We start from the raw sequence: 22275 nt of genomic DNA, 5'->3' as shown, positions 1-22275 counted from the left end.
TTGGTTGAAAGGGCTGTCCATCAAAATGAGCTCGTCCTCCCCATCCTCCAACGAGAGTTTAGGGTCGGGCATTCCCAGGCTCTGATTAGCTCCAAGAAATGTCACTCCATATTGAATCTAGCCCACCCCTCTATCCTTCTCCAATAGGAACGCAGAGACGAACTATCTCCATCTGCGGTTGGCTTAGTGGCATGCCAATCCACTAGGTCATTCACTGCTTGCTGGCCAATGGCAAAGCGAACGCTGGCACTCTCCCCCCTCTCATTGACTGATCCAGCTGTCACTCCCCCGCGACACCCACCTCCTCTCTCTTTAATAGGCCAGTCAGGGGTTGCCGCCGGCTTTCCTTCCCCAGGATTGGCTTCATGTCGCTGCCACTTAGACCGTCCGACGTGAGTGATTGGCTGCGGCCGGCGAAGGGGGGGAGGGGACTCTCGGTGGAGTCCCCGCCCCCCTCCCAGCGTGCTTTGCGGGCGTGTGTGGAGAGCTGGGCCTGGTTCCCGCGTTGAGCCCTCGCCGCCGCCGCCGCCGCCTCAGCGTCTGTCCCGGCCGCCGCCGCCATGTCGGACTATCCCCCGGCCGGGCCCCCTCCGTCCGCTGGGCCCCCCGGCGCCGGAGCGGGGGCCTCCGGAGCTGGGGGCCCCCCCCCGGGCGGAGCGGGCGGCGGGGGCGCGGGGGGGCCCGGCGCGGGGGGGCCGCCCGGCGGCATCCGCAAGGACGCCTTCGCCGACGCCGTGCAGCGGGCCCGGCAGGTGAGCGGGGGGCGGCTGGGGGAGGCAGTGGGGCTGGGGCCTCGTGTGGGAGGCGCTGCGCCGTGGGGCGTCCTGGGTAGGGCAGGTGGAGGGACGTGGAGTGGGAGGGAGGCCGTGGGGTCCTGAGGTGGGGGGCAGGTGGGAGCGTCGGGGGGGGCGGGGGAAGAGCTGCGGTTGGGGGGTGTGGGCAGGGAGCAGAGGGAGCAGTGTGCTGTGGTGTGGTGGGTCTTGGGGCAGCTGTGGGGGGCAGAGGCATCATGGTGGGGGTCTGGGGGGCAGTGCCTTGAGGTAGCGTCCCTTCCCCCCCCCCCCTTGTACTCCACACCTGGTGACCTGTATTGGGGGGGGCAGTATTTATTTTTCCAGAGGGTTTGTGAGGCTGCTCCTCTCCGGGGCAGCCATGTGTGTGGGGGAGGAACTTGGGCATCTGAGTGTTGTCCCTTGCTCCCCCGTGACTCTGCACCCTGTGGCAAAGCTGGCGTAGTTGGGGCTGGGGCTCCTCTGTCCTAGGTCAGCTTGCACTTGGTGTTGGTTTCCCAGTCCTTGAGCTGGAGAGGCCTGTGGGGACCATGCATGTCACTTCCTGGGGGCTGGGGCTTTGGTGTCTTTGCACCCCAGGCTTTGTAGGTTTCCTTGTGCCACCCTGGCCTTGCAAGGTTAGCAGGGGGTGGTGAAGTCCCTGAGCCCTCTCCCCATGGTACCTTTCCCTGGGTTGTGGTGAACCTGGGCCCCCTGACCTCACACACAATTTGGTTGCATGAGGACATCTGGGAAAGTTGGTTACCTGACATGCTGGGGAATGGGCTGGGATTTTCTGGGGAGCAAAGGCGCATCTCCAGCTGCTGGGTGAACTGTGGCTTGGATTCTTCAGGCAGTGGAGGTGTCAGCGGAAATGCTACCAATTCAGATGAATTCTTGCAAGGGATTTGTGTCCATGTGAAAATGCCCAGAGAGTGGCTTGGCACAGGGGCATTGGTCAGGGTAGCCACCTGGCCATGTTAGATGTTTCTCTAGTTTATGGGATGTTGGAAGTTGGTATGGATACAGGAGAAAAGGAGAGTGCTTATAATTTGGGACTAGGTTTTATGAAAATCTTCTAACTGTTTAACTGTGCCTTGCTGTGGTATAAACACTGGGGGGGGGGTCTAATGTGTCCTGTGGGGGGACTTTGACATAAAACTGGCATTACCTGAAGTTTGGGGAAATGGTGCTTATTTTTTTAGTGTCATGTGCTTTGTAGCTCTCCCCTGGCTAGAAATTACTATTGAGATTCATGCTAGGAGGTTCCCAATTAGAGGGTCTTCCATTCGTGGTCAAACCAGTTGCAGCACTGGGGGTCAGGGGGGATTTTTTACCTTGTAGTCAGATCGTCAGTGACTGGGGGGGAGGGTCATCTTTTTGGATTTCTTGAGTGATTTTAACAAATACTTGTAGTAGTAGGTGCTTGCATGTTCATCCCCTGGCTTTACCTGTGGCAGGTTGGAGGGGCGGGGTTTGGTGTCTTCGGGGAACATGCAGCAGAGTTGATTATGTAGTTTTAGGACTATGCTAGACAAGGATTTGTATGGGCTGGTTTGGATGGGGATCATCCTGCCTCAGACAGGGTGTTGGACCTAGGTGACCTCTGGGGATCCAGCCTTCCAGCTCTGCTTTTCTGTGATTCTGTGATGCATTGAAAGGAGAAGATTGCCTGAGGTAGACAACTCATGGTGGTGAACAAGCCAGGATATCAGAATCAAAACCTCTGCATGTGCAGTCTTAAGTTATAGTCAGGCTTACGTTTTTAATAAACCGAGGTGGTCACGAAATGGCTTTGGGGCTAACGCAAGGATGCAGAGCTCTTCCTTTCTGTGTGATTAGTTGAAATCCAGTAAGGCTTGGAAGTCCCAGAAAATCCTTACTGTTTCATGGGTGCCTGAGCCTCTTGATGAAATTAATTCCCAAAATTAACGTGAGGACAGGTTGATCCTTGAAACTTTTGCCGGGTCAGGGGCTTTGATATTCATTTATGAGGCTTTTGTACTAACTGAAGTCCTGGTAGAGATGCTTCCCTGCCAGTAAGGAAATGCTGGTCCCAGCTCTCTCAGTAAAAGGATGCTCCTGGGGAGATGCATTTTTATCAACAGAGCTGTATCTCAGCTCTCCTCACAAACCTCCCTCTCTGGCCCAAAGAAGGATCCTTTGCAGTCAGCTTTGGATGTCAGCACTTCAGGGCAGGGAGAGCCTCTAGTTCTGTGGAGCGTAGAGAACGGAGCTTGTTAAGTATTGAAAACCATAATTAATAGTAGTGCTGGCTGTTGCCCGAGGCAGGGTGAAGAAGCCTTGCTTGCCGTCTTATTTTGCTGTATTTGGCTGGCTTGGGTTGACAGCACTGGAGATAAGAGTTCTGCATCTTGCAATTGATGGAGGCTGTAAAAAGGACTTGTGCTGGCTGTGTTCTGGTCCGTGGCACCTGAGTATCGTGGCATCCTACTCCATCTCCAGCCACTTGCCAGCTCCCACCAGAGAGCAGAATCCTGAACTGAAGGCGGGTTGCAAAACAAGGAAGCTACCTTAAAAATAGCTCCCAAACAAAATCAGTGCAGCACTAAGGCTGTAAACTTTGCTAGGAAGTACAGGGTTTAAGGTTGCTCTGGGAACTTTTAATTCTACCCTGTTGAAGCTTAATTGTTCACATCAATTTAGCCAGTAATTGAAGTATTACAGATCTGTAGTCACCAGTTATTGTTAGCATATATACTCAAGTTGGACATTTACATCCATTGTGCTGTGTTCAGAGTAACAGTTGCTGCACTAGACTCTTAAATTAAAACCTGCAGCAAATGCTATTGTGCTGTTGTTTGTTGCATTTAATTTTAAAGAGAGTAGGGAAATCAGTGCCTTGGAGTCAGAGATGCTTCTGGATGAACAAATATATTGGTAGCTGTGGGATATTAGTATGTGCTTGGGCTTTTGAATGCAAAATCAGTGTGAGGAAGTCTGTGATGTGTGAGGGAATGGTCCTATGTTTATGGGAGACTTGTCCCCTCACAGCTGGGGTGAGAGACAGGAATTGGCCAGAAAGCACGAACTTTCAAAGCCAGAGAGAAAGCAGGTGAAATAGTGTAGCCTTCTACAGCAAGTATTGGGTGTGCTAACTTGGTTTGAACTGTGAAAATACTGCTGCTTCTCCTTTGGCATTGAGCAGAAATACAGGATGAGGAGTTCTTGTGCCATGGTTAACAGGGTATCTCTGCTCTTAAGAAAAAAGTCACAGTGGTGCTGAGAAGTTTTGCCTCAAAAGACTTCTTGAGAGCTTGGTACCTTGCTCAAACATTGTGGTATTAGTTTTGGCAAGTTGCATGCTGTAAACACCTTCATCTCTGTGCCCAGGCCTAGGCAAGGGCATTCAAGTTCTTCCATCACCTGTATGAGTTGTTACCTGGCATTGTGTGGAGGTGAAATGCGGTTGCCCAGGCTGCAGCCCCTAGCCCAGCAGGGGCCAACCTCTGAAAGCCATGGCTTTCTGTTCTGCTCCCTACCAAATGTCCACGCTGCCCACACTACTTGTGATCTCCGGAAGGGTTTTCCTTTCAACAGCAGTCACTGTCCAATGCCAACTACTTTCTTTTTTTTCAGATTGCAGCAAAAATCGGGGGAGATACAGCTACAACGGTGAACAACAACACTCCAGACTTTGGGTTTGGGGGTCAGAAGAGACAACTGGAAGATGGAGGTATGGTCACCTGTTAATTCGGGGCTTGATATGCCACCAGCGGTGGGCACTAGGGTAGTGGCACCTTTCTGGGTGTGAAGTGGGTCTTCCTGCTACACAGGTCATGTATTTGAGTAATGCAAATGGAAAGGCTTGCCTCGAGGGCACAGAGCTGCTGGCAGACTTGGGGATAAAGGCCAGCTCCCAGGACTCCTAGTCCCCATTTTTTACTCTGGCACTGGCCAGAACTGTAGTGCTTTCCTGATTGTTGCATGTATCCCAAGGCACAGAGTAAAGATGCATACATGGCTGGGACTGTGCTAGAGACACTTGCTTTTGTGTTTATCTAGAGCCTGTTATTTCCATGCCATATGGGCTTGCTTTGATGAAAGGTCATAGACAGATTCAGCCCCTTGTACCTGTAGCATTGGTCCCTGGCTGATTTTTTTTTCCTGGAGGGCAGGGCTGTCTTTGAGCACTGGAGAGAGTTTGTGCTGCACCTAATGGATTCCTTTCTGCTTTGAACAGACCAGCCGGAGAGCAAGAAGCTGGCTGCCCAGACGGACTGTAAGTATAACTTCCCTTAAGAGGGGAAAGGGAGAAGTAGAGTGCTGTCTGAGAGGGTTAGCAAAGGTGAGAGGCTAACTAGGCTTCGTGCATGGCAGGAGAAGGAAGGTGTAGGTTCTGAATGCAGAAGCTTGATCTGTGATGGGCTACCCTAGTGCTCTCTGCCTGATCTGTGATGGGCTGGGATCTTGTTTGCTTTCTGTGGAATCTGGCTGAGAAGCTAGCCATCCCCTAGCAGTGAGGCAGTAGCTTGCCTGCTGTTCTGTGGATTTCTCACCAAAATCCTGCCTTGTTTTCTTTCTAGCACTATCCACGCAGCTGGGACCGATCCATCCTCCTCCCAGGTAAACTTACCTCCATGCCCTGACAGCTGTGAGGTCTGTGAGATCTTGCCAAGCCCTGAGAACTTGATGTTTCTTAACTTTGAGCATCAGCCTCCCACTGTGGGTGCATGGGGCAGCATGTTGCTGCCCTGTAATGTGCCTGGCTGTTTGGTTGTATGGGAAACTGATACCTGGCTTTGGCATGCTAGTAGGGAACCTAGTCTTTTCTGGCATCTGTGTGCCTTGCAGGCAGTGGAAAGACCTCACACTTTGGCCTCCATTCTGGTGCCTTGATATCTTAGCACAATTTGTCTTCCAGGGCTTGGGCTCCAACATGTCTCCTCCCAGGCCAAAGAAAGACATTATACATGATATGTGACCCCAGCTGATCCATTCTCCGTCTTTTCTGTTACCCTCTGGCTTCTCACTTTAACCTGTTGTCCCTTTCCTGTTGCAGGTCGACTGTTACTGAAGAGTACAGAGTGCCTGATGGCATGGTGGGACTCAGTGAGTATCGGGTGGGGAGGAAGCATCCCATGGTTGTTTGCAAAAGTCTTTCAACTGCTGCCTGCCCTTGCTGATACCAGCCTGGCTCCTGCAAGCCAGGCCTCAAGCTTGCCTAGAAACCCTTGGTTCTCTGCTGTGTTGTTACAGATGCTCCAATGTCATAGATGTTAGGGTTGGAAGGGACCTCAGTAGGTCATTGGGCAGGAAAGAGCGCTGGGGTCAGACGACCCCAGCTAGGTGCTTGTCCAGTCTCCTATTGAAGACCCCCCAGAGTAGGGGAGAGTACCACCTTCCTTGGAAGCCCCTTCCAGACCTCGCTTGGAACCCCATTCTTTTGAATCCTTATCTTGATGCTCTGTCCAGAACTTGCCTGTGGGGTTATTTGTGAGGTGAGGGAGCTCTGGGATGCTTGGGCCCTGGCTCCCTGCATTTGGCAGCAGGGAATGCACTGTCACCATGATTCTTGGTGCTTCCCCTGGGACTTAGGCTAATGGGGAAGGCCTTATCCCTCTGGGTCGGGCCAGGTGAGCTCTGGAGGACTCCACATCCCCCTCCCAGGACTGACTTTGGCATTGTTCAAGCAAGCAGCCCCTCCCCACTCCACTCCTGCCCACCAGCAATGGCTGAAGGGAACACCAAATGAACCCTTCCCCACAAAAGGAGCAAGGGTGTGACTTGGTGGCCAGCAGAGGAGTGCTAAGGAGGGTTTTGGACCTTGCTGCTCACAGGATGGGAGCCCAGGGAAGCTTGATTTTATATAAAAAAAAAAAACACAGCTCCCATTGGTTGGCCTTTCAAGGCTCTCTGCAGCTCAGGGATACATCTAGGTTTGAGGCCACCACGCTCACCCAGAGAGCTGGTTCCTTTGAGATCCTGTGGGGAACCATATTTATCTGAATTGTTTTTCCTTTAAAATTTCCTTGGGGGAAGCAAGTGTTGGCTCCCTGCACACCCCTGCTCCATCTCTGCCACACCACAAACTCAAGCATCAGAGGGTCACTGCATTTAGAACCCAGCCAATGCTCTGAGCCAGGTTTCCTGTTCTGTTGTTTGTCTCTGCATCCCTGCCCATATGAGGAGGACGAGGCTCTCCTTGGAATGCTTTGAGTGGTACCGTATGAGCCCTGAAAGATAGTTCCAACCTTTTCAGCATCTGGACATCCCTCCACTACTGAATGTGGTGGCACCCCTCTACTGTGCTCAGCTGACCTTAGTGCTTTTCAACTGGGTGTTGCTGTAGCCAGTTAAAACTGCCTTGCACACCTGCTGACAATGAGACAGGGTGGGCTCCAGTACACATGCACTCCCCTGTCTCATTAGGCTTCTCTGCAGGTCTGTTTCTGCCCGGTGTCCCCCAGAAACATGGGTGCATGGGGCAGGTAGATTTTTCCAGTGTGCCTCTGGTTCCTTGGGGGGGGGGGGAGTGGGGGGCAGGCTGGGAAGGGCTATAGCTGGAGCCAGCTCTTGCATGTGCTTTAGGGCTATCGGAGAACTCTAATGCAGGGGAAGTGTGCCCCCCCCCCCCCCTCCCCCCCCCGCCAATGTGCCACAGTTATGCACACAGGATAGTTTTATCTGGCCACTGCCACCATGGTTCTGGCATCATGGTACCCCTGAAGAAATCCTGTGGCTTCCCTGGGGTGCTGTGGTAGTCAGCTGAAAATCATTACCCTAGAGCCTGCCATGCTGCCCCCCAGTATGTTCCCCTGAACCCCAGTTGCCCTCTAGCTTCTGGCTTCCCTATGGCTGTGGGTATTAGGTTGGTTTGTTGCAAGTATGGCTGCAAAGATCAAGCCATGTGGAGTGGTTTGCTTCGAGACCTGCCTGGTGCCACTGTTTCCTGTCCCTGCTGTGGGCCAGCATTGTCAGCTGTGCTGCTTGTTTCTTGCTTTTCTTTTTCCAGTCATTGGCAGAGGAGGAGAACAAATCAACAAAATCCAGCAGGACTCTGGCTGCAAAGTACAGATCTCGCCAGGTATGGGGCAGAACCTGCTGGGGCCAGGGGGTGGGAGGAAGCAGGACACTGATCCCATGGAGCCATAAGACCTGACATATCATGGGTTGCATCCTAGGTCTATTTTGCCCAGTCTCCTGTCATGTGATGGGAGAGAGTAGATGCTGACAGGGAGAGTGAACTGGGTCTGAACTGGGTTTTTGTCCACTATTGTTCTCACTTGCAACCTCCAGCGTTTAAGGTCTAGGAAGTTCCGATTCGGAGGCCGTGCCCCTCACTCCCATGCTTAAGAGCTACAGATGTCCCTTTTCTCCAAGAACATGTCCAGTCCCTTCTGTGAATCCGGCTAAATTCTCGGCTTCCACCACATTTGGTGGCAACAAGTTCCGCCCTTTAATGCTACGCTGGGTGAAAAAGAACTGCCTTCTGTTAGTTTTAAACTTACTCCCTGGTAGTTTCATGTTGTGACTCTTAGTTCTTGTATGGTGAGAGATGGTAAATAATAAATACCTATTGACTTGCTCTTTGCCAGACTCATCCTTGTACGTTCAGACCCTCCCCAGCCCTGTGGTTTGAGGCAGTTATTTTTAATAGCAGTGTAACTAACTTTTTTGGATAGTGGAGGGTCTCTAGTCAGGGGAGTTGCTGGCTGCCTGATATGCTGCAGGTCCTAAAGGTGCTAGTCTGAATCCAAATTTGCATGCCCCTGGCACTAAAACACTCCAGCTTGCTCCCAGCAATATCTTTGGTCAGCCCTGTCCAAACCATCCCATACAAATCCATCATCTAAACTCTTCATAATATTGTTAACCCTGATGCAACACCAGATATCACACCCAGACCTGCCACAGGGAAAGCAGGGTACTGTGGCAGCCAACATCCTGCTGCTGTAAAACATTGTCGATTTTATATGCTTGAGAGCCAAGGCGGAGGTCATGCCCCTGCTATAAAGGAAGGATGCTCTTTCTCCTCCACGCACCCGCCCCCCTGCCTCCTGCCATACCAGTCTGACCAGAGAGTAAAATTTCTTCCTGATCCCAAATCTGGTGACAGTTTGACTTTGACTGAAGAGGCAAGACCCTCTAGCCCTGACCATCTGGGGTTGAGCCCCAGCAGGAGCATTGGCACAGCCCATTTGCCATCCCCAGCCTGGGCTGCAGCCAATGCCCAGTGTCTCTGAGGAAGGCTTAAAAACACCCTGACACATGTAGCAAGATGGGAGCTGCGGTGACAGGCTTCTTTTACCGTGCTCTTCCCTGCAGACAGCGGTGGTCTGCCGGAGCGGAGCGTCTCCCTGACCGGGTCTCCAGAAGCTGTTCAGTAAGTACCATGCCAGGAGTCTGCTGGGGGCTTCTGCTGGCTGGCAGCTAAGCTCCATCATCCAAACTTTCTTTACCTACACTCTTTCCCCCTCCCTTGCTGGCAAACTGTTGCCTTCAGGTTTCTCCTGTTTGTCATTGCGAGTCTGCCATGGATGTATCTCCTTTGAGCACCCATCCCCATCTTGAGGGCCCTGTGGAGTTTGGATGGGAAGAGAGATGCTGAGAAGCATTAGTTATATTTATATCGTCCCCCTGTTCAAGCCATGATTCTCTGAGCAGGGAGGGTGGCAAGCCCAGGCAGAGACCCTTGCTGTTTATGGTGCATCCTTTGGTTTCTTGCCCCAAGCTGGGGCCAGGTTGTCACATGGCCCAAGTTTGACCCTAGAATAGAAAGCTCAAGCACCCAGCATGGGTGTGTAGTATCATGCCAAGCTCTGGCCAAGGGAATAGCAGCATCCAGTGGGATTTTATAAATATGGGCTTAGAGTTGCAGAAGGCAGCCAAGCCTACTCCCAGGGCCTATCAGGAGTGCCCTCAGCCTCATGGTACAGTAGGCCAAAGAATCCTATAGGCTGGCAGGTGGCCCCTTCCCTTCCCCATGGTGCTGCATTCTCTTCCCCCGCAGGAAGGCGAAGATGATGCTGGATGACATCGTGTCGCGGGGCCGTGGTGGGCCCCCGGGCCAGTTCCACGACAACGCCAATGGGCAGAACGGCACAGTGCAGGAGATTATGATCCCGGCTGGGAAGGCAGGGCTGGTTATTGGCAAGGGTGGGGAGACCATTAAGCAATTGCAGGTAATGGCTGGGACCTTGGGGTTTGGGGAATGGGGAGGTGCAGGTGGTCAGACAAGCTGCCATCCCCTTCTCCGTGCTGTTCTGCATCCAGTCAGCCCACTCGCACTGGTGCCTCTTCACCTGGATCACACATGGCTTGTGATTCCTTCCCAAATCCAGTGTTACTCCCACTAACCCTTGTGGCAGTCTGGGCCTGGATATGCCCTGATCTCAATGGATACAAGTATGGTGTGCCAGTAGCTTTCCCCAAGTACTCTGTGGATTCAGCTCCGACCATGTCTGCGCTGGAGATTTAATGTTGCTGTATTCCAGTAGACCTTTCCTTCCCTGTAATGGGCTGCACTGAGTTTCCCATTGCCTGGCTTTTCCTTGCTCACTTCTACACTCATGTGATCCATCTCTAGGCTCCCAAGTCCTGGCTAGGCTTGGGGAGCTGTGAGCCTGCATGGATGCCTCTACCTGGGGCAGGGCAGGAGGTGGCTGGGCTGAAATGAACTGGTGTTAGCTGAGGCCCTAAATTGGCTCAGGTTCAAACAGTTCTTCATCCCTAGAACCATGACTGGCTCCACAGATGTTCACCACTTGTAAGGGGCCAAAGCCTGTGAATAGGAGCTTGGGGTCTATCCTGGAGACTGGTTTAACAGGCAAGAGTTGAGTTCTTGAGCATCTCAATGGACTGTTGGGAAACAGCATCCTTGGTCCTGGCTCCTTGCCTTCGTCCAGGAGAAAGCCCTAGAGAGACCCTTTGGACTAGCTGAAGAAACAGGTCTGAAAGACACGGTAGCCACATCTCTGACCTCTTCCTGTCTCATCCCCTGACACAGGAAAGAGCTGGAGTAAAAATGATTCTGATTCAAGACGGTTCCCAGAACACCAACGTGGACAAACCCTTGAGGATAATTGGGGATCCTTACAAAGTGCAGGTAGGGGTCCAGTTCCCAGGGCTGGGGGTGGGGAGTGCACAGTCTCTCTTCAGATGCTGCACTGTGGTCCCATGTGCCCTTGGGGAGGGCTCATTGCTTGACAGGCAGGAAGGGCCCCTTCCCCCAGGATCTGGCTTCCTATTCTGAGCTGAGCCTTTCTGATTCTTCTGTCTTGGGCCTTGAATACAAAGCCTGGCAGGATAATTCTCCTGTGGGATGATGGGAACAGTGTAAAGCAAGCAGTGGGGTGGTTAGTCCTGGCCAGGCTATGTTGTGGGAGAGGGACAGTTCTGCTAGGAGCCATGTGTTCCTGCCCCCTCCTCTGCAGCTGGGGTTGTTCTGTGGCTACTTCAGCCCCTTTCTGCTCTGGTATCTGGCGATTCAACCCAGCTCACTAAGTGGTGGGGTGGGGGGAGGACATTCCATGTCTGACAGCTTTGTGGGGTCTGGATGGCAGTGAGTCTCCTTACTTACACTGTTGCCTCTTGCCTACAGCAAGCCTGTGAGATGGTGATGGACATCTTACGGGAGCGTGACCAGGGTGGCTTTGGTGACCGAAATGAATACGGTTCCAGGATTGGGGGAGGAATAGATGTAAGTAGCAGGGGAGCTGCTCTGGTCCAGGCAGCTCTTCCTCCTGGGCTTGTCATCAGAATTGCTGTTTCCTAGGTCCATCTTGCCCAGTCTCCTGTGTCACACAGCAGCAGAGAGTGAATGCTGAAAGGGAGAGTGAACTGGGTCTGACTAGAGTTTTTCCCACGCTTTGCTTCTCCCTTGCAGCCTCCAGCATATTTAAGGTCCAGGGCATTCTGATTCAAAGGCTGTGCCCCTCACTCCTGTGCTCAATAGTTACTGGAGCCCCTTTTCTCCAAAAAATGTGACTTTTTTTTTTTTTTAACCTGGCTAAACTCTGTTTCCACCACATCTAGTGGCAATGAGTTCCACCCTTTATTTACACAATGGGTGCATCTACACATGTGCTTTACAGTGGAGTTGACTACTTAGTTCTGTAGTAAAGCATCACTGTCTACATGTACACTTAGGGCACAGTAAATTAACTCTGCTGTAGGAGTACTGTCAGGGATGGTACTATCTTTTGTTGGAATAACTCAGTGAAACAAAACACACCTGTAGACAGTGATGGGCTGGTTAGGGTATGAGGATGCTAAAATGCAGGGGCTGCTTGCCACCTAGCTACACAGCTCTGTACTTTTGGCATACTCATGCCCCAGCCAGCCCCTTTGCTGCCACCCAGAGCCTGGGACTGATCCCTCCCAAGCCTGCTGCTGTCCTGGATGCATGTGTGCATGCTGTGCCTGAGAGTGGTTAACTCTGGTGCAAACCGTGCCAGAGTTTGTCACCCTAACTTCACATGTAGATGCACCCACTGTTTGGAAAGACTGCCTTGCGTTAAACTTAACATCCTACTAGTTTCATATAGTGACCCCTCGTTTTTGTCTGGTGAGAGCTAATGAATAATAAATCCCTATTGACTTTCTGTTCACCGTTTAGATTTTGTAAACCCTTCTCATGCCCCCCTCAAGCATCTGTTCTAAACAGAACATGCCTGGCCTAGTTAGTCTCTGCCCACATGAAGTCCCTCCATTGCACTCATCCTCCTTGTGGTGTCTGGGATACTGTTGTCAGGTTGGCCAGCAGAGGGCAGCAGTAGCTTGAAATTCAGGGCTGGTGTTGCCTGAAATGCAATTCATCTCCCTCTTGCCTGCAGGTTCCAGTGCCCAGACACTCTGTGGGTGTGGTTATTGGCCGCAGTGGGGAGATGATCAAGAAAATACAAAATGATGCTGGAGTTCGGATACAATTTAAGCAAGGTTGGGAGCCTGACTATATCCCCTCCCTGCCCTGGAAGAGATGCCTGCCCCTCCTATCCCTGTTGGCAGGGCTTTTGGGCCTGTTAGGACTTTTCTTCCACACCCAGTCCCTCTGACCAAAAAGTGGTGCCACCCTTGGTGCTTTAGGCTCCTTCCAAGGCATTCCTTGTGGCTGAACTGCTTGTGCAGGATTTTACTTTCTTAAAAAAGACCCCACCAAGGCAAACTCTTCTTTTTGGGGGGAGAAGAAGAGAGGCTGTAGGCAGGATCCGTCAGCTGTCCCATGACCTGTCTTTAGAGATGAGGAAAAGAATCCTCTCCTCCATTGAGGAGTGAGCAGGGTTCAGTGCACTGAGGCAGGACTGTGTCTAACAGACTGAGGCCTGGCTGCTGCTCCACCCTTCTCCCCCACCCTCTAGCTTCCCCTTCCTGCCCCTGCCCTAGGGTACAGTTTGCAGTGCCTGCTTAGCAGGTGGATCCCCCTGCATTAATGGACGGGGGGGAGAAGGGGGGGGGGAAGGGAGTTGCTTATTTCACACTAGGAGGAAAAGGGATAAGGCTGTTTCTGTGGGCAGTTGGGGTGGAATGGTTCATTGTGCCTCAGTCCTTCCCTTGCTGCTGCCCCAGCTTCCCCTGTGGGTGTAGACAGTGTCAGAGTACTGCATTAGGATCAGGGTGAGGAGGGGTGGGGGTTCAGGGATGGTTCTCCTTCCTGCCAGGGGGTGGAATGCCAGTGGGGCCAGGCACTTGCCCTGGTGTAAGGGTCTCCAGCTCCTTTCCACAGTGCTCTCCTACTCCTTGCAGATGACGGGACTGGACCTGAGAAGATTGCCCATATCATGGGTCCCCCAGACCGGTGTGAGCATGCTGCCCGCATCATCAATGATCTTCTCCAGAGTCTCCGGGTATGTGGCTGTGGGGAGGCTGTCTCCTGGGAAAGGGGTGTGGTGGGGAGCTTAGTGAACCTTCCCTCTTGGGTAGCATGGCAGAAAGGTGATTCAGGGAGACAGAAGCAAGGCTGGATTATCTCCATCTCTGCTTTCTGCAGGGGTTTTCCCCTTCCTTTGGCATCCCCTATAGGATGCGGAGGGACAGGCTGGGCTTGTGCCTGATCCTAGCCCCCTTTGGCCTTTCCTGTCCTCTGGAGGCCGTGCATACATGACAGGAGGTATGATCAGATCCCATCACACCTTATTGCCCTTGCAGAGGGAGCCTGAACCTAGGCTTCCCCTGTACTGACAAGAAGCAAGTTCCCACTATAGGGAGCCCCCTCAGCTGAGGTGCACCAGGCAGAAGTGTACCACATGGCTGCAGCTGGGAGATGAGCTGCTGCAATTTCCCAGCTGTGGAGGTCCATGTGACCCTGTCAATTTATAGATCCCAAGCTCAGGGGTGTACAGGTCAGCTGATGGGGCTCCCAGCCACAGGGGCCCCTGGCCTTATGTTCAGTTAATGGCATAAGAAGCAACTATGAAGTTATTACAGATTGTGGAGTAATTTTGTAGCTATTCCTTTTATCATGCCATTAATTGATTTGAACATGTTGCTTGGTGATCACTTAAGGCAAAACCTGTAAATCATGCCTTAAGTGTAGCATGTACATGGGGTCTGAGAAGCGGATGCAAGGGAGATCCCAGGGAGGACTATGAGGGCTTCAACTAGAGCTAGCCAGTCTAGGTTTTCTCCAGTGATACCAGTGTGACCCAGCAGCCCCTCTGCCCTGTGCCCAGGGCTGTACCAGTCAGTAAAGATGAGGGGGCCTTGGATGTGATGTCCTCTTCCCCTGGTGACTCCTTTCTGATGCCCTGTCTCCTGCTCATCTTGCAGAGCGGCCCACCAGGCCCCCCTGGCCCAGGGATGCCCCCTGGGGGCAGAGGACGAGGACGAGGGCAGGGCAACTGGGGCCCCCCAGGTGGGGAGATGACCTTCTCCATCCCAACGCACAAGTGTGGGCTGGTCATTGGCAGAGGTGAGTGACCTTGGCTGTTTCAGCAGCAAGTCCCTGGGGGTGCCCAGATATACAGACCCCATCACTGCCCCACTTCCTCTGTCTCTTCCAGGTGGGGAGAATGTCAAAGCCATAAACCAGCAGACGGGGGCATTTGTGGAGATCTCACGGCAGCTGCCTCCCAATGGTGACCCCAACTTCAAGCTGTTCATCATCCGAGGGTCCCCACAGCAGATTGATCACGCCAAGCAGCTCATCGAGGAGAAGATAGAGGTGGGTGCAGGCTTTTTAGAGGGACAGTTTGAGGGCTGGGAGCCCTGGGCTAACCTTGGGTCCAGTGCTGCTGCTGCTGCTCACGTATGGATGTCTCTTCTTCCCAGGGTCCTTTGTGCCCAGTTGGACCAGGACCAGGGCCTGGGGGGCCACCAGGACCTGCTGGCCCCATGGGGCCTTTCAACCCAGGACCGTTCAATCAGGGCCCTCCAGGAGCCCCTCCTCAGTAAGTGTTGGGTGTTCATGTCTGGGGAATGTGGGGGGAGGAAGAGTAGCAAAAGATGTCAGAACAGCGTGTGCTCATAGCCGTGGGCAATATAGGCTGCCTGGCTCCATGTCAGATGCAGGTAGGGGGTGGCATGAATGGTGTGAATAAGTTGTCAGTTTAAACCAAACACAGGGCAGGGGAGGGGGGGTGTTTCACCCAGTGTGGCATTAAAAGGTAGAACTCATTGCCACCTGATGTGGTGGAAACTGAGTTTAGCCAGATTCACAAAGAGATTGGATATTGTCCTTGGAGGAAAAGGGGCATCAGTAGCTATAGTGCACAGGAGTGAGGGGCATGGTCTCTGAATTGGAACGTCCTGGACCTTAAAAGTTGGAGTCTGCAAGTTGAAGGGGGTGGAGAGAAAACCATAGTCGGGCCCAGTTCACTTCCAGCATCCGCATCCTGGTGATGTGTGACACAGACGGGGAAGATGGACCTAGTGTGACCCGGGAGAGGCAGTTCTTGTCTTCTGATGTGCCAGCTGCCTCTGTGGGGCACCTGATTGGGGGTATGGGAGGGGTGCAGATCTGTGCCCAGGTGCCTCCTTTTTAGGAGAAACGGGGCATTTATGTCACAGTCAGGCTCTGTGGTGCCTTGAGGCCGGGGACTCCTCCCTCACTTCTGCCAGTCCTGGCCCATGCCAGGATGGTAACTCTCTGCCCTGTCTCTGTGTCTCTGTCTCTTGCCCTACAGCCCTGGCGGTCCTCCTCCTCACCAGTACCCACCCCAGGGCTGGGGGAACACCTACCCGCAGTGGCAGCCACCTGCACCTCATGACCCAAGTGAGTATCACCGATGTGGGTAGGGCAGAGTGGGACATCAGCTGTGCATCCCAGGGGCTACATGCTCTGCTTCTTTCCAGGCAAAGCAGCAGCGGCTGCAGCGGATCCCAATGCGGCCTGGGCAGCCTACTACTCGCACTATTACCAGCAGCCCCCGGGCCCCGTGCCTGGGCAGCCACCGGCGCCTGCAGCCCCGCCTGTGCAGGGAGAACCCCCACAGCCGCCCCCAACTGGCCAGTCAGACTACACTAAAGCCTGGGAGGAGTATTACAAAAAAATAGGTAGGTCCCCAGCTTGGGGGGGGGGCAGGGTGCATTTAAGGGTCTTCACTGTTCCTTGGTGCTGGTTTGATCCTTGCTCCTTGTCCAGTGATGCCCCCATGGTGTTGCCCCACAACCTTGGATGGGGGCACTGGTGGGCTGAGGGAGAGTGCTTGAGTTAAGAGATGCGGGTGGTTACTCTGCTTATGTAGATTTATTCAGCAGACAACGCACTGTTATACCTAGAACTGCACTAGTTGCCTTGCAAGCTAGTCTTGCTTCCTATTCTGGTGAGCAGACAATGCAGGGTAGTTTTAGTAGTCCAGTAGCCTTTTGTCCCCAAATGTTTGCCTTTCATTATTTGCATATTTATTATTTTTTTACCAGGACTACAGCTCCTGCTACTGGCTGTTCATAAGCTATTTTGTATAATTGAGTTTTTACTGTTGGGTGATCTTTTTTTTTTTTTTTTTTTTTTTAAGCACTGTCTGCTAAAATGGACCCAGATACTTTTTTTTTTTTATTCAACTTTTTTCCCTTTTTAAACACTTTTTTTCCCCCCCCCCAACTGTACCTGACAGTGATTCTACTTGAACAACAAGTGCAGCTGCTTTTGCTCAGCTTTCACTAGCTAATAGCTTTTTAGCAAGATTGGTGGCTGTCTCACCTTGTGGGAGGGGATCCCAGCAGTTCTTAGGGTTATGGGTGGGGGTTGGATGGGGGGTGGGGACATGTAGACCCAGTTGTCCTACTACTGCTCACCTTGCTTTCTGCGCGTGCCAGGCTCCCTGACACACGTGCCTTTGCCTGCAGGCCAACAGCCCCAGCAGCCGGGGGCACCCCCACAACAGGATTACACAAAAGCCTGGGAGGAATATTACAAGAAGCAAGGTAAGCATGGCTCCTCAGCCACCCACCCTCCATGACCTTCCCCAGCTGCCTGCAATGACTCACTCTCTCCTGTTCTCTCCCCCTTCTTCCCTCACAGCAGCTCAAGTGGCTACTGGAGGAGGTCCTGGAGCCCCACCCGGCCCCCAGCCGGACTACAGTGCGGCCTGGGCAGAGTACTACAGACAGCAAGCAGCCTACTACGGACAGACGCCAGGGGCCGCGGGCCCAGCCCCACCGCCCACACAGCAGGGACAGCAGGTGAGCATGGGCCCCAGGTCTCCTATGTGGGGTGGGGGTGACAGAGCTAGGTGGACCCTGGCCTGATTTCTTTTTTCAGGTGTCCGTGGGAGCTGGGGAAAACTGTCTCTGTGTTCTTGGCAGTTCCCAGGCTTGGGCATAGACTCCATTGCAGTGAGACTCTGGGCCTTTACCTGTAGCTTGAACTTCCCCCATCCAGGAGGATCACTAGAGCTGGGATCTCATTCCCTGTGGGGCCTGGCCACTCCGTTCCATGCCAGGCTACTTCAAGATGGGGCTGGGGGGGGTGTCTAGCTCCAGTTTTGCCCCTCTTTCTCAGGGACAGTCAGTGGCTGACTTTTTTTTTTTCTTTCTCTCCCTGCTCTTTCCAGGCCCAGTGAATCGAATGTGAACTCCCCCATCTGTGAAACCCCTTTTGTTTTCAGAAGAGATGCCACTGCAGCGGTGGTGATGGCAGGGGGTGGGGCGGGGTGGGGGGAAGCTGGCCAGAGCTGGGCACCGGTTGGGGGGTGGGGGTGGGGGCAAGACCACACCAGCTTTTTCCCCCCTCCACCCCCCCAGTCTCTTCACAAAATAAAACTTAAACCAGTCGAGCGTTTGCGCCCCTCCCCCCTGTTGAGCCCGCTGTAGACTGTAGCGAATTAACGGCGGTGTGCCCACCCCCCTTACCCCACTCCGGCCTGGCCCGGCCCCTGCGGGGTTAACATTTCCTGCCTTTTTGTTTTTGTTTTTTGTTTTAAAAAAAGAAAAAAAGAGGGAAAAAAAATAAAGTGTCCCCTGTCCCCCCTGGAGACTCGCACTGCTTTAGTTAGAGTCGAACATTCCTGATCCGGTGTCGGTGTCTCAGCTCCCCACCCCCAACTCCCTTCCTGGCTCGCTCCCTTCCCATCTCTCTGCTCCCAGGACTGGTCTGTTGTGTGGTTTTTTTTTCTTTTTCTTTTGGGTTCCCTCCCCCCTCCCCATCCCATCCTCCCTCCACCCCATCTGTTCCAGAGGAGACTGAAGCCGACCAGCCGGAACAATTGTGCGCTCGGTTTTTACTTTTTACCGCTTGTTTTTAACTTCACAAATAAACGAGAACAAAACCTCCCGTGGGCGCTGGGTGCCGTCCATCTGTCCTTCCAGCCCAGCTGGAGGCGCCTGGAGGTTGGGAACTTTTGCTGAGCCTGGAGTCACAAACTCGGAGCTGCCTGCAGGCCAGGCAGGTTGTTGCCTCTTTCTGTGATATGAAATGCTCTGTTTAATCCTCCACTACTAGCTGCCCTGGGGTTCTTGATTGTGTGGTTTGCCTGTTTGTAACATGTAGGCTGGCAGCCCTGTGGGGGAAGGGGGGCTGGAGCTGGGAATGAGAGGATGAGGGCAGAACTCCCACCCCTGCACCTGGCTTTGGGCTGCTTTCAGGGGGAGTTACTGAAGGGAACAGACTTGGTCCTGCCCTGTTAGTTTGTCAGTGCCCCACCTGGGAGAGTTTAGAGCAGCATTACCACTATACAGTTGGGATCTAGGTTGATCCCAGGTGGGCTCCTGGGGCCCTTTCCCTGCTGCTACCCCCCACCCTTGCTGTAAGCAGAGTGGCTTGGGGGGGACAGCTGTGTGCACCACAGGCCAGTACCCCCATCCTCCTCTGCCTGTTGGAGCTGAGAGCTAGTATCTGGCATTTGCTAGTGTCCCACCAGTGCAGGAGGAGCTTTTGGTCTTATGCCCCCTTCCCTGAGCTTGGGCAGGAGCCTGAGAGACCCTGTCTCTTAGGTGAAGCTGTCCCTTAATGCTTTTGCTGGGGGGGTGTACAGGGGTGACTTGGTGGTGGGATAGTGAGGAGCACTGTGTATCAGAGCCCCCACCCTTCTCTCCTGAGGTCTGTCCCCTGGAGCTATGCTGAGCTTGTGACTGGGTGTAAGGAGGGGATAAATCAGCTATTCTGGTGCTGCTTCCATCTGCTCCCCTTAGCCATGGAGCCTCATCCCTGGGCTGGATGCAAGAATCCTCCCAGGGCCTGTCCTCTGCTGAAGTGTGCAGGTAGCTGCCGGGGGAAGGCAGGGTCAGGGGAAACATGCAGCATGCAGTGCTCTGGTGCCCCTCCTGTCCCAGCAGTGGGCAGCTGCCTGCTCTCTGGTGTAGGCCCCTGAAGTTAAGACTGTCCATGGGCTGGTAGCAGCATCTTTATTGGAGGTGGTGGCTGGCACAGCTGTGGTGGCTGGGGCCTCTGCTACAGGAGGCTGTCGATGACGGAGCAGCACTTGGCAAAGATAGCATCTTCTGACTCCTCACCCATGATCTGCGGGCCCAGAAGGAGCCAGTACTCTGAGAGAGGCTCCTCCAACTGTGCCCTGGGCTGTGGGTGCTTGGCCCTAGGTCTCTACTCCTTAGCTGGGCATGGAGGGAGCTTTGGGCTTAGCATTGCAAGCCATGGCCTAGGGAGGAGTCTGAATGCTTGGCAAGCCACTGCTTGGGGCAGCCAGTGGTGAAGAAACAGCACAAGGGGCTGCTGTTATCTCAAGCCCAGCTCAGCTGTCAGCTCCCTGCCCCTTCAGCCCCAGACTTCCTTACCCCCCAGGCTCAGATGGAACAAGGGACCTGTGAAGCCTGGGGGACTCTGCCAGGAATTGGAGGGTGGTGGGGGGGAAAAGTGGGCATGTGTCTTCATGACCCCTCCAGCTGCACCTACATTGCGCAGCAGGTTGTTCTGGTGGTAATAGGCCACCACAGGCTCACACAGGGAGTAGTATGTCTCCAGGCGCTGGCGGATGATGGCTTCCTGGTCATCAGCTCGGTGCCCTGTCTGCCCCCGCAGCAGCAGGCGCTGGATCATGGTCTCGGTGGAGCAGTCAAAGGCAATCACCATGTTGGGGGGGCGTCGGGCCTGTAGCATAGCCAGGGCCCAGTCAGGGAGGGAGCCTGGGTCCTTGGCTTCTGTTGGTGGAGCATCCTGGGGCAAGGCCAGGGGGGCTGGTCTCAATCTCCTCCCCAGCCCTGCCCTGGGAGCCATCACACTCACGATAAACTCGAAGTCCTTGGCTTGGTTGATCTCCCGGGGGAAGCCATCAATCAGGAATCCTTTGGCTCCCTCGTTCTTCAGCATGTTGTCATTCAGCAGGTCGATGACAAATCCCTGGGGGGGTGGGGGGGTTAGCAACACCCCTCACTTTGAAGGGGGGCATCATCCCTATCCTACCCCTGGCTAAAATGCCTCTATAGAGGCATAGAGGATGTGCTTCCTCCTACTCATCCAAAGGATAGGTGCTTGAGCCCTGGCAAACTCTGGCTGTTAGGCTGGTACAGAGGGGAGCCAGGTGTCTGAGGCCTGCTCAGGGACTGGGGAACAGGGCAGGGGGAGAGGGGGGGTTGAACACTCACAGAGGGCACTAGAGCTCCCTTCAGCATGATGTCCCGAATCTGCTGGCCCTGGGTGGTAAGCTTGCAGGCCTCATCCCACAGCACACGGCCCATGCTGAGGTGGTGGAAGCCATACTTGGCAGCCAGGCGCTGGCACTGTGTTGCCTTGCCAGAGCCTGGCCCCCCGACCATGAAGACAATGATGGGAGCCTTCAGCTTCTCTGGGAGCAGGGAGAGACAGGGAGGGAGATCACAGGGCTCAGATTTGAACCCACTGGCTACCCCAGTGCTGGGAGCCTAGGACCAGGGCAGGCAGCTCCCTCCCCCCTCCCAGCCATCTGCTGAGAGCAATCCCTCCTAGCTCAACCACCAGCGTGCTCCAGGGATGCAGCTATGGGCCTGAAGCCCATCTCTGCTCTGGGCATCATTGCTGAAGGTGGCAGGTGATGGGTCGATCTGTGCCTAATCAACCCCTGCCCCTTTATCTAGAACCCCTTCTCTCCCTAACCTGGGATGGAACCCAGGCATCCTGGCTCATGGCTCCATCCTGACTCTAACCTATGAGACCCTCTGCTCCCTCCCCCCAGGCTGGAGACAGAACCCAGGTGTCCTGTTTTGCACCCCCATCCTGGGTATCAAATGCCCAGATTCCCATTTCTCATTGCTTCATCCTGCTCCCCTCAGAGTTGAGGCACAGAAGTCTGGTGTCCAGGTGCCCCCTCCCCCTGCCAGGTTACCCCTCAGCTCAGGTTTGAGAGGTGTGGCAGTCTTGGGGAGCCGGCTCTGACACAACCCCATCGCAGAGCCACCGAAGGGTCCCCCTCTGCCACGTAGCCGTTGCTGGGGTCCCCAAGGCACCCGCCTGGCCTGAGCTTCCTTCAGCTCTGTGGAAAACTAGCTCTAGCCATGTTTGCCCCAGCCCTGCTGCTGGCCCATAGGGGCTTTCTGATGTCATAAGGCACCTGGGGGGGAGGGGGGATAGCCTGGGCTGGGATTGACTGAGAAGGGGAAGTCTTGGTGGTGGAGAGCTGACTCTCATGGGTGCTGGTAACAAGGTGACCTTGAAAGGTGTGTGGTGGGGGTGGATTCAGGACACCAGGGGTCTTGTCCTTACCCAGGACAAGACCTGGGTCTGGGCATAGGACTGGCTTTGCTCTGCTTGGCTAGAAGGCAATGGGGAGAGGTGGAAGGGTTGTGGGTGTCAGGCCTGAGCTCAGGGTGGGGATGGGGGCATACTGGGGGTCCTTAGTGTGTGTGTGTGGGGGGGGGGGAGAGAATCAGCTGTATTTGAGCCAGGACACAGAGGCCAGGATCCATCTCCTGTCCCAAAGACCCCAGGAAATGAGCTCTCCCCCCCCCACCATCCCCTGGGCCCTGCCCTGAGGCCAAATATCCTAATTTCCAGGTCTGGGGGGGGGGTCCCCAAACCCTCCTGTGGACTTGTGTCCTGCTCCCCTCACCCCTACAGCTCCCCACCCACATTTCTCCCCTCCCCTAAGAACCCTTGAACCCCCCCTCCCTCGTCCTGAGACCTCCCCTCACCCTGGGGATCCCTCACTCCCCTCCCGGGGCCGTCCCCCACCCCAGGGCC

The 22275-nt window shown here is 54.2% G+C and overlaps 2 protein-coding genes across 6 annotated transcripts; one reads left to right on the top strand and one right to left on the bottom strand.

Moving 5' to 3' along the window:
• Positions 1–467: 467 nt before the first annotated feature.
• KHSRP (KH-type splicing regulatory protein) lies at positions 468–18441 on the top strand. 2 transcript variants are annotated; one of them, XM_019486161.2, is made up of 20 exons: positions 468–752; positions 4371–4467; positions 4975–5013; positions 5318–5357; positions 5794–5843; positions 7747–7818; positions 9060–9117; positions 9745–9916; positions 10741–10839; positions 11335–11433; positions 12569–12671; positions 13476–13576; positions 14499–14640; positions 14732–14892; positions 15000–15118; positions 15854–15942; positions 16023–16223; positions 17016–17093; positions 17191–17351; positions 17723–18441. In XM_019486161.2, exons 1-20 carry the CDS (start codon positions 561–563, stop codon positions 17729–17731), a joined length of 2082 nt encoding a protein of 693 aa, XP_019341706.2. In that variant the 5' UTR covers positions 468–560; the 3' UTR covers positions 17732–18441. The 2 variants fall into 2 exon arrangements, with proteins under 2 accessions (XP_019341706.2, XP_059588296.1); XM_059732313.1 differs by having other exon boundaries at positions 469–752; positions 16986–17093.
• LOC102563736 (adenylate kinase isoenzyme 1) lies at positions 18067–22133 on the bottom strand. Of its 4 annotated transcripts, XM_059732324.1 has the most exons (5): positions 21422–22133; positions 20706–20905; positions 20347–20460; positions 20017–20211; positions 18481–19626 (listed from the first exon to the last, which is right to left on the bottom strand). In XM_059732324.1, exons 1-5 carry the CDS (start codon positions 21480–21482, stop codon positions 19558–19560), a joined length of 639 nt encoding a protein of 212 aa, XP_059588307.1. In that variant the 5' UTR covers positions 21483–22133; the 3' UTR covers positions 18481–19557. The 4 variants fall into 4 exon arrangements, with proteins under 4 accessions (XP_059588306.1, XP_059588304.1, XP_059588307.1 ...); XM_059732323.1 differs by having other exon boundaries at positions 18067–18570; positions 20706–22133; XM_059732321.1 differs by having other exon boundaries at positions 18067–18570; positions 20017–20460; positions 20706–22133.
• Positions 22134–22275: the final 142 nt, after the last annotated feature.

The sequence above is a fragment of the Alligator mississippiensis genome, chromosome 8 (assembly GCF_030867095.1).
Source record: "Alligator mississippiensis isolate rAllMis1 chromosome 8, rAllMis1, whole genome shotgun sequence".
NCBI lineage: Eukaryota > Metazoa > Chordata > Crocodylia > Alligatoridae > Alligator > Alligator mississippiensis.
The sequence above is the reverse complement of the archived record's forward strand: the minus strand, read 5'-3'. Positions and strand labels throughout refer to the sequence as shown.

Bases quoted from the DNA above. Each gene is read 5' to 3' on its own strand.
- KHSRP (XM_059732313.1), top strand. From the start codon at position 561: ATGTCGGACTATCCCCCGGCCGGGCCCCCTCCGTCCGCTGGGCCCCCC. The intron at 7,819-9,059 runs GTATGGGGCAGA...TCTTCCCTGCAG, and splicing joins CAAAGTACAGATCTCGCCAG to ACAGCGGTGGTCTGCCGGAG. The intron at 10,840-11,334 runs GTAGGGGTCCAG...TCTTGCCTACAG, and splicing joins GGGATCCTTACAAAGTGCAG to CAAGCCTGTGAGATGGTGAT.
- LOC102563736 (XM_059732321.1), bottom strand. From the start codon at position 20,876: ATGGTCGGGGGGCCAGGCTCTGGCAAGGCAACACAGTGCCAGCGCCTG. The intron at 20,461-20,705 runs GTGAGTGTTCAA...CCACCCCCCCAG, and splicing joins AGGGAGCTCTAGTGCCCTCT to GGATTTGTCATCGACCTGCT. The intron at 18,571-20,016 runs GTAGGTGCAGCT...TTCATATCACAG, and splicing joins AGAACAACCTGCTGCGCAAT to AAAGAGGCAACAACCTGCCT.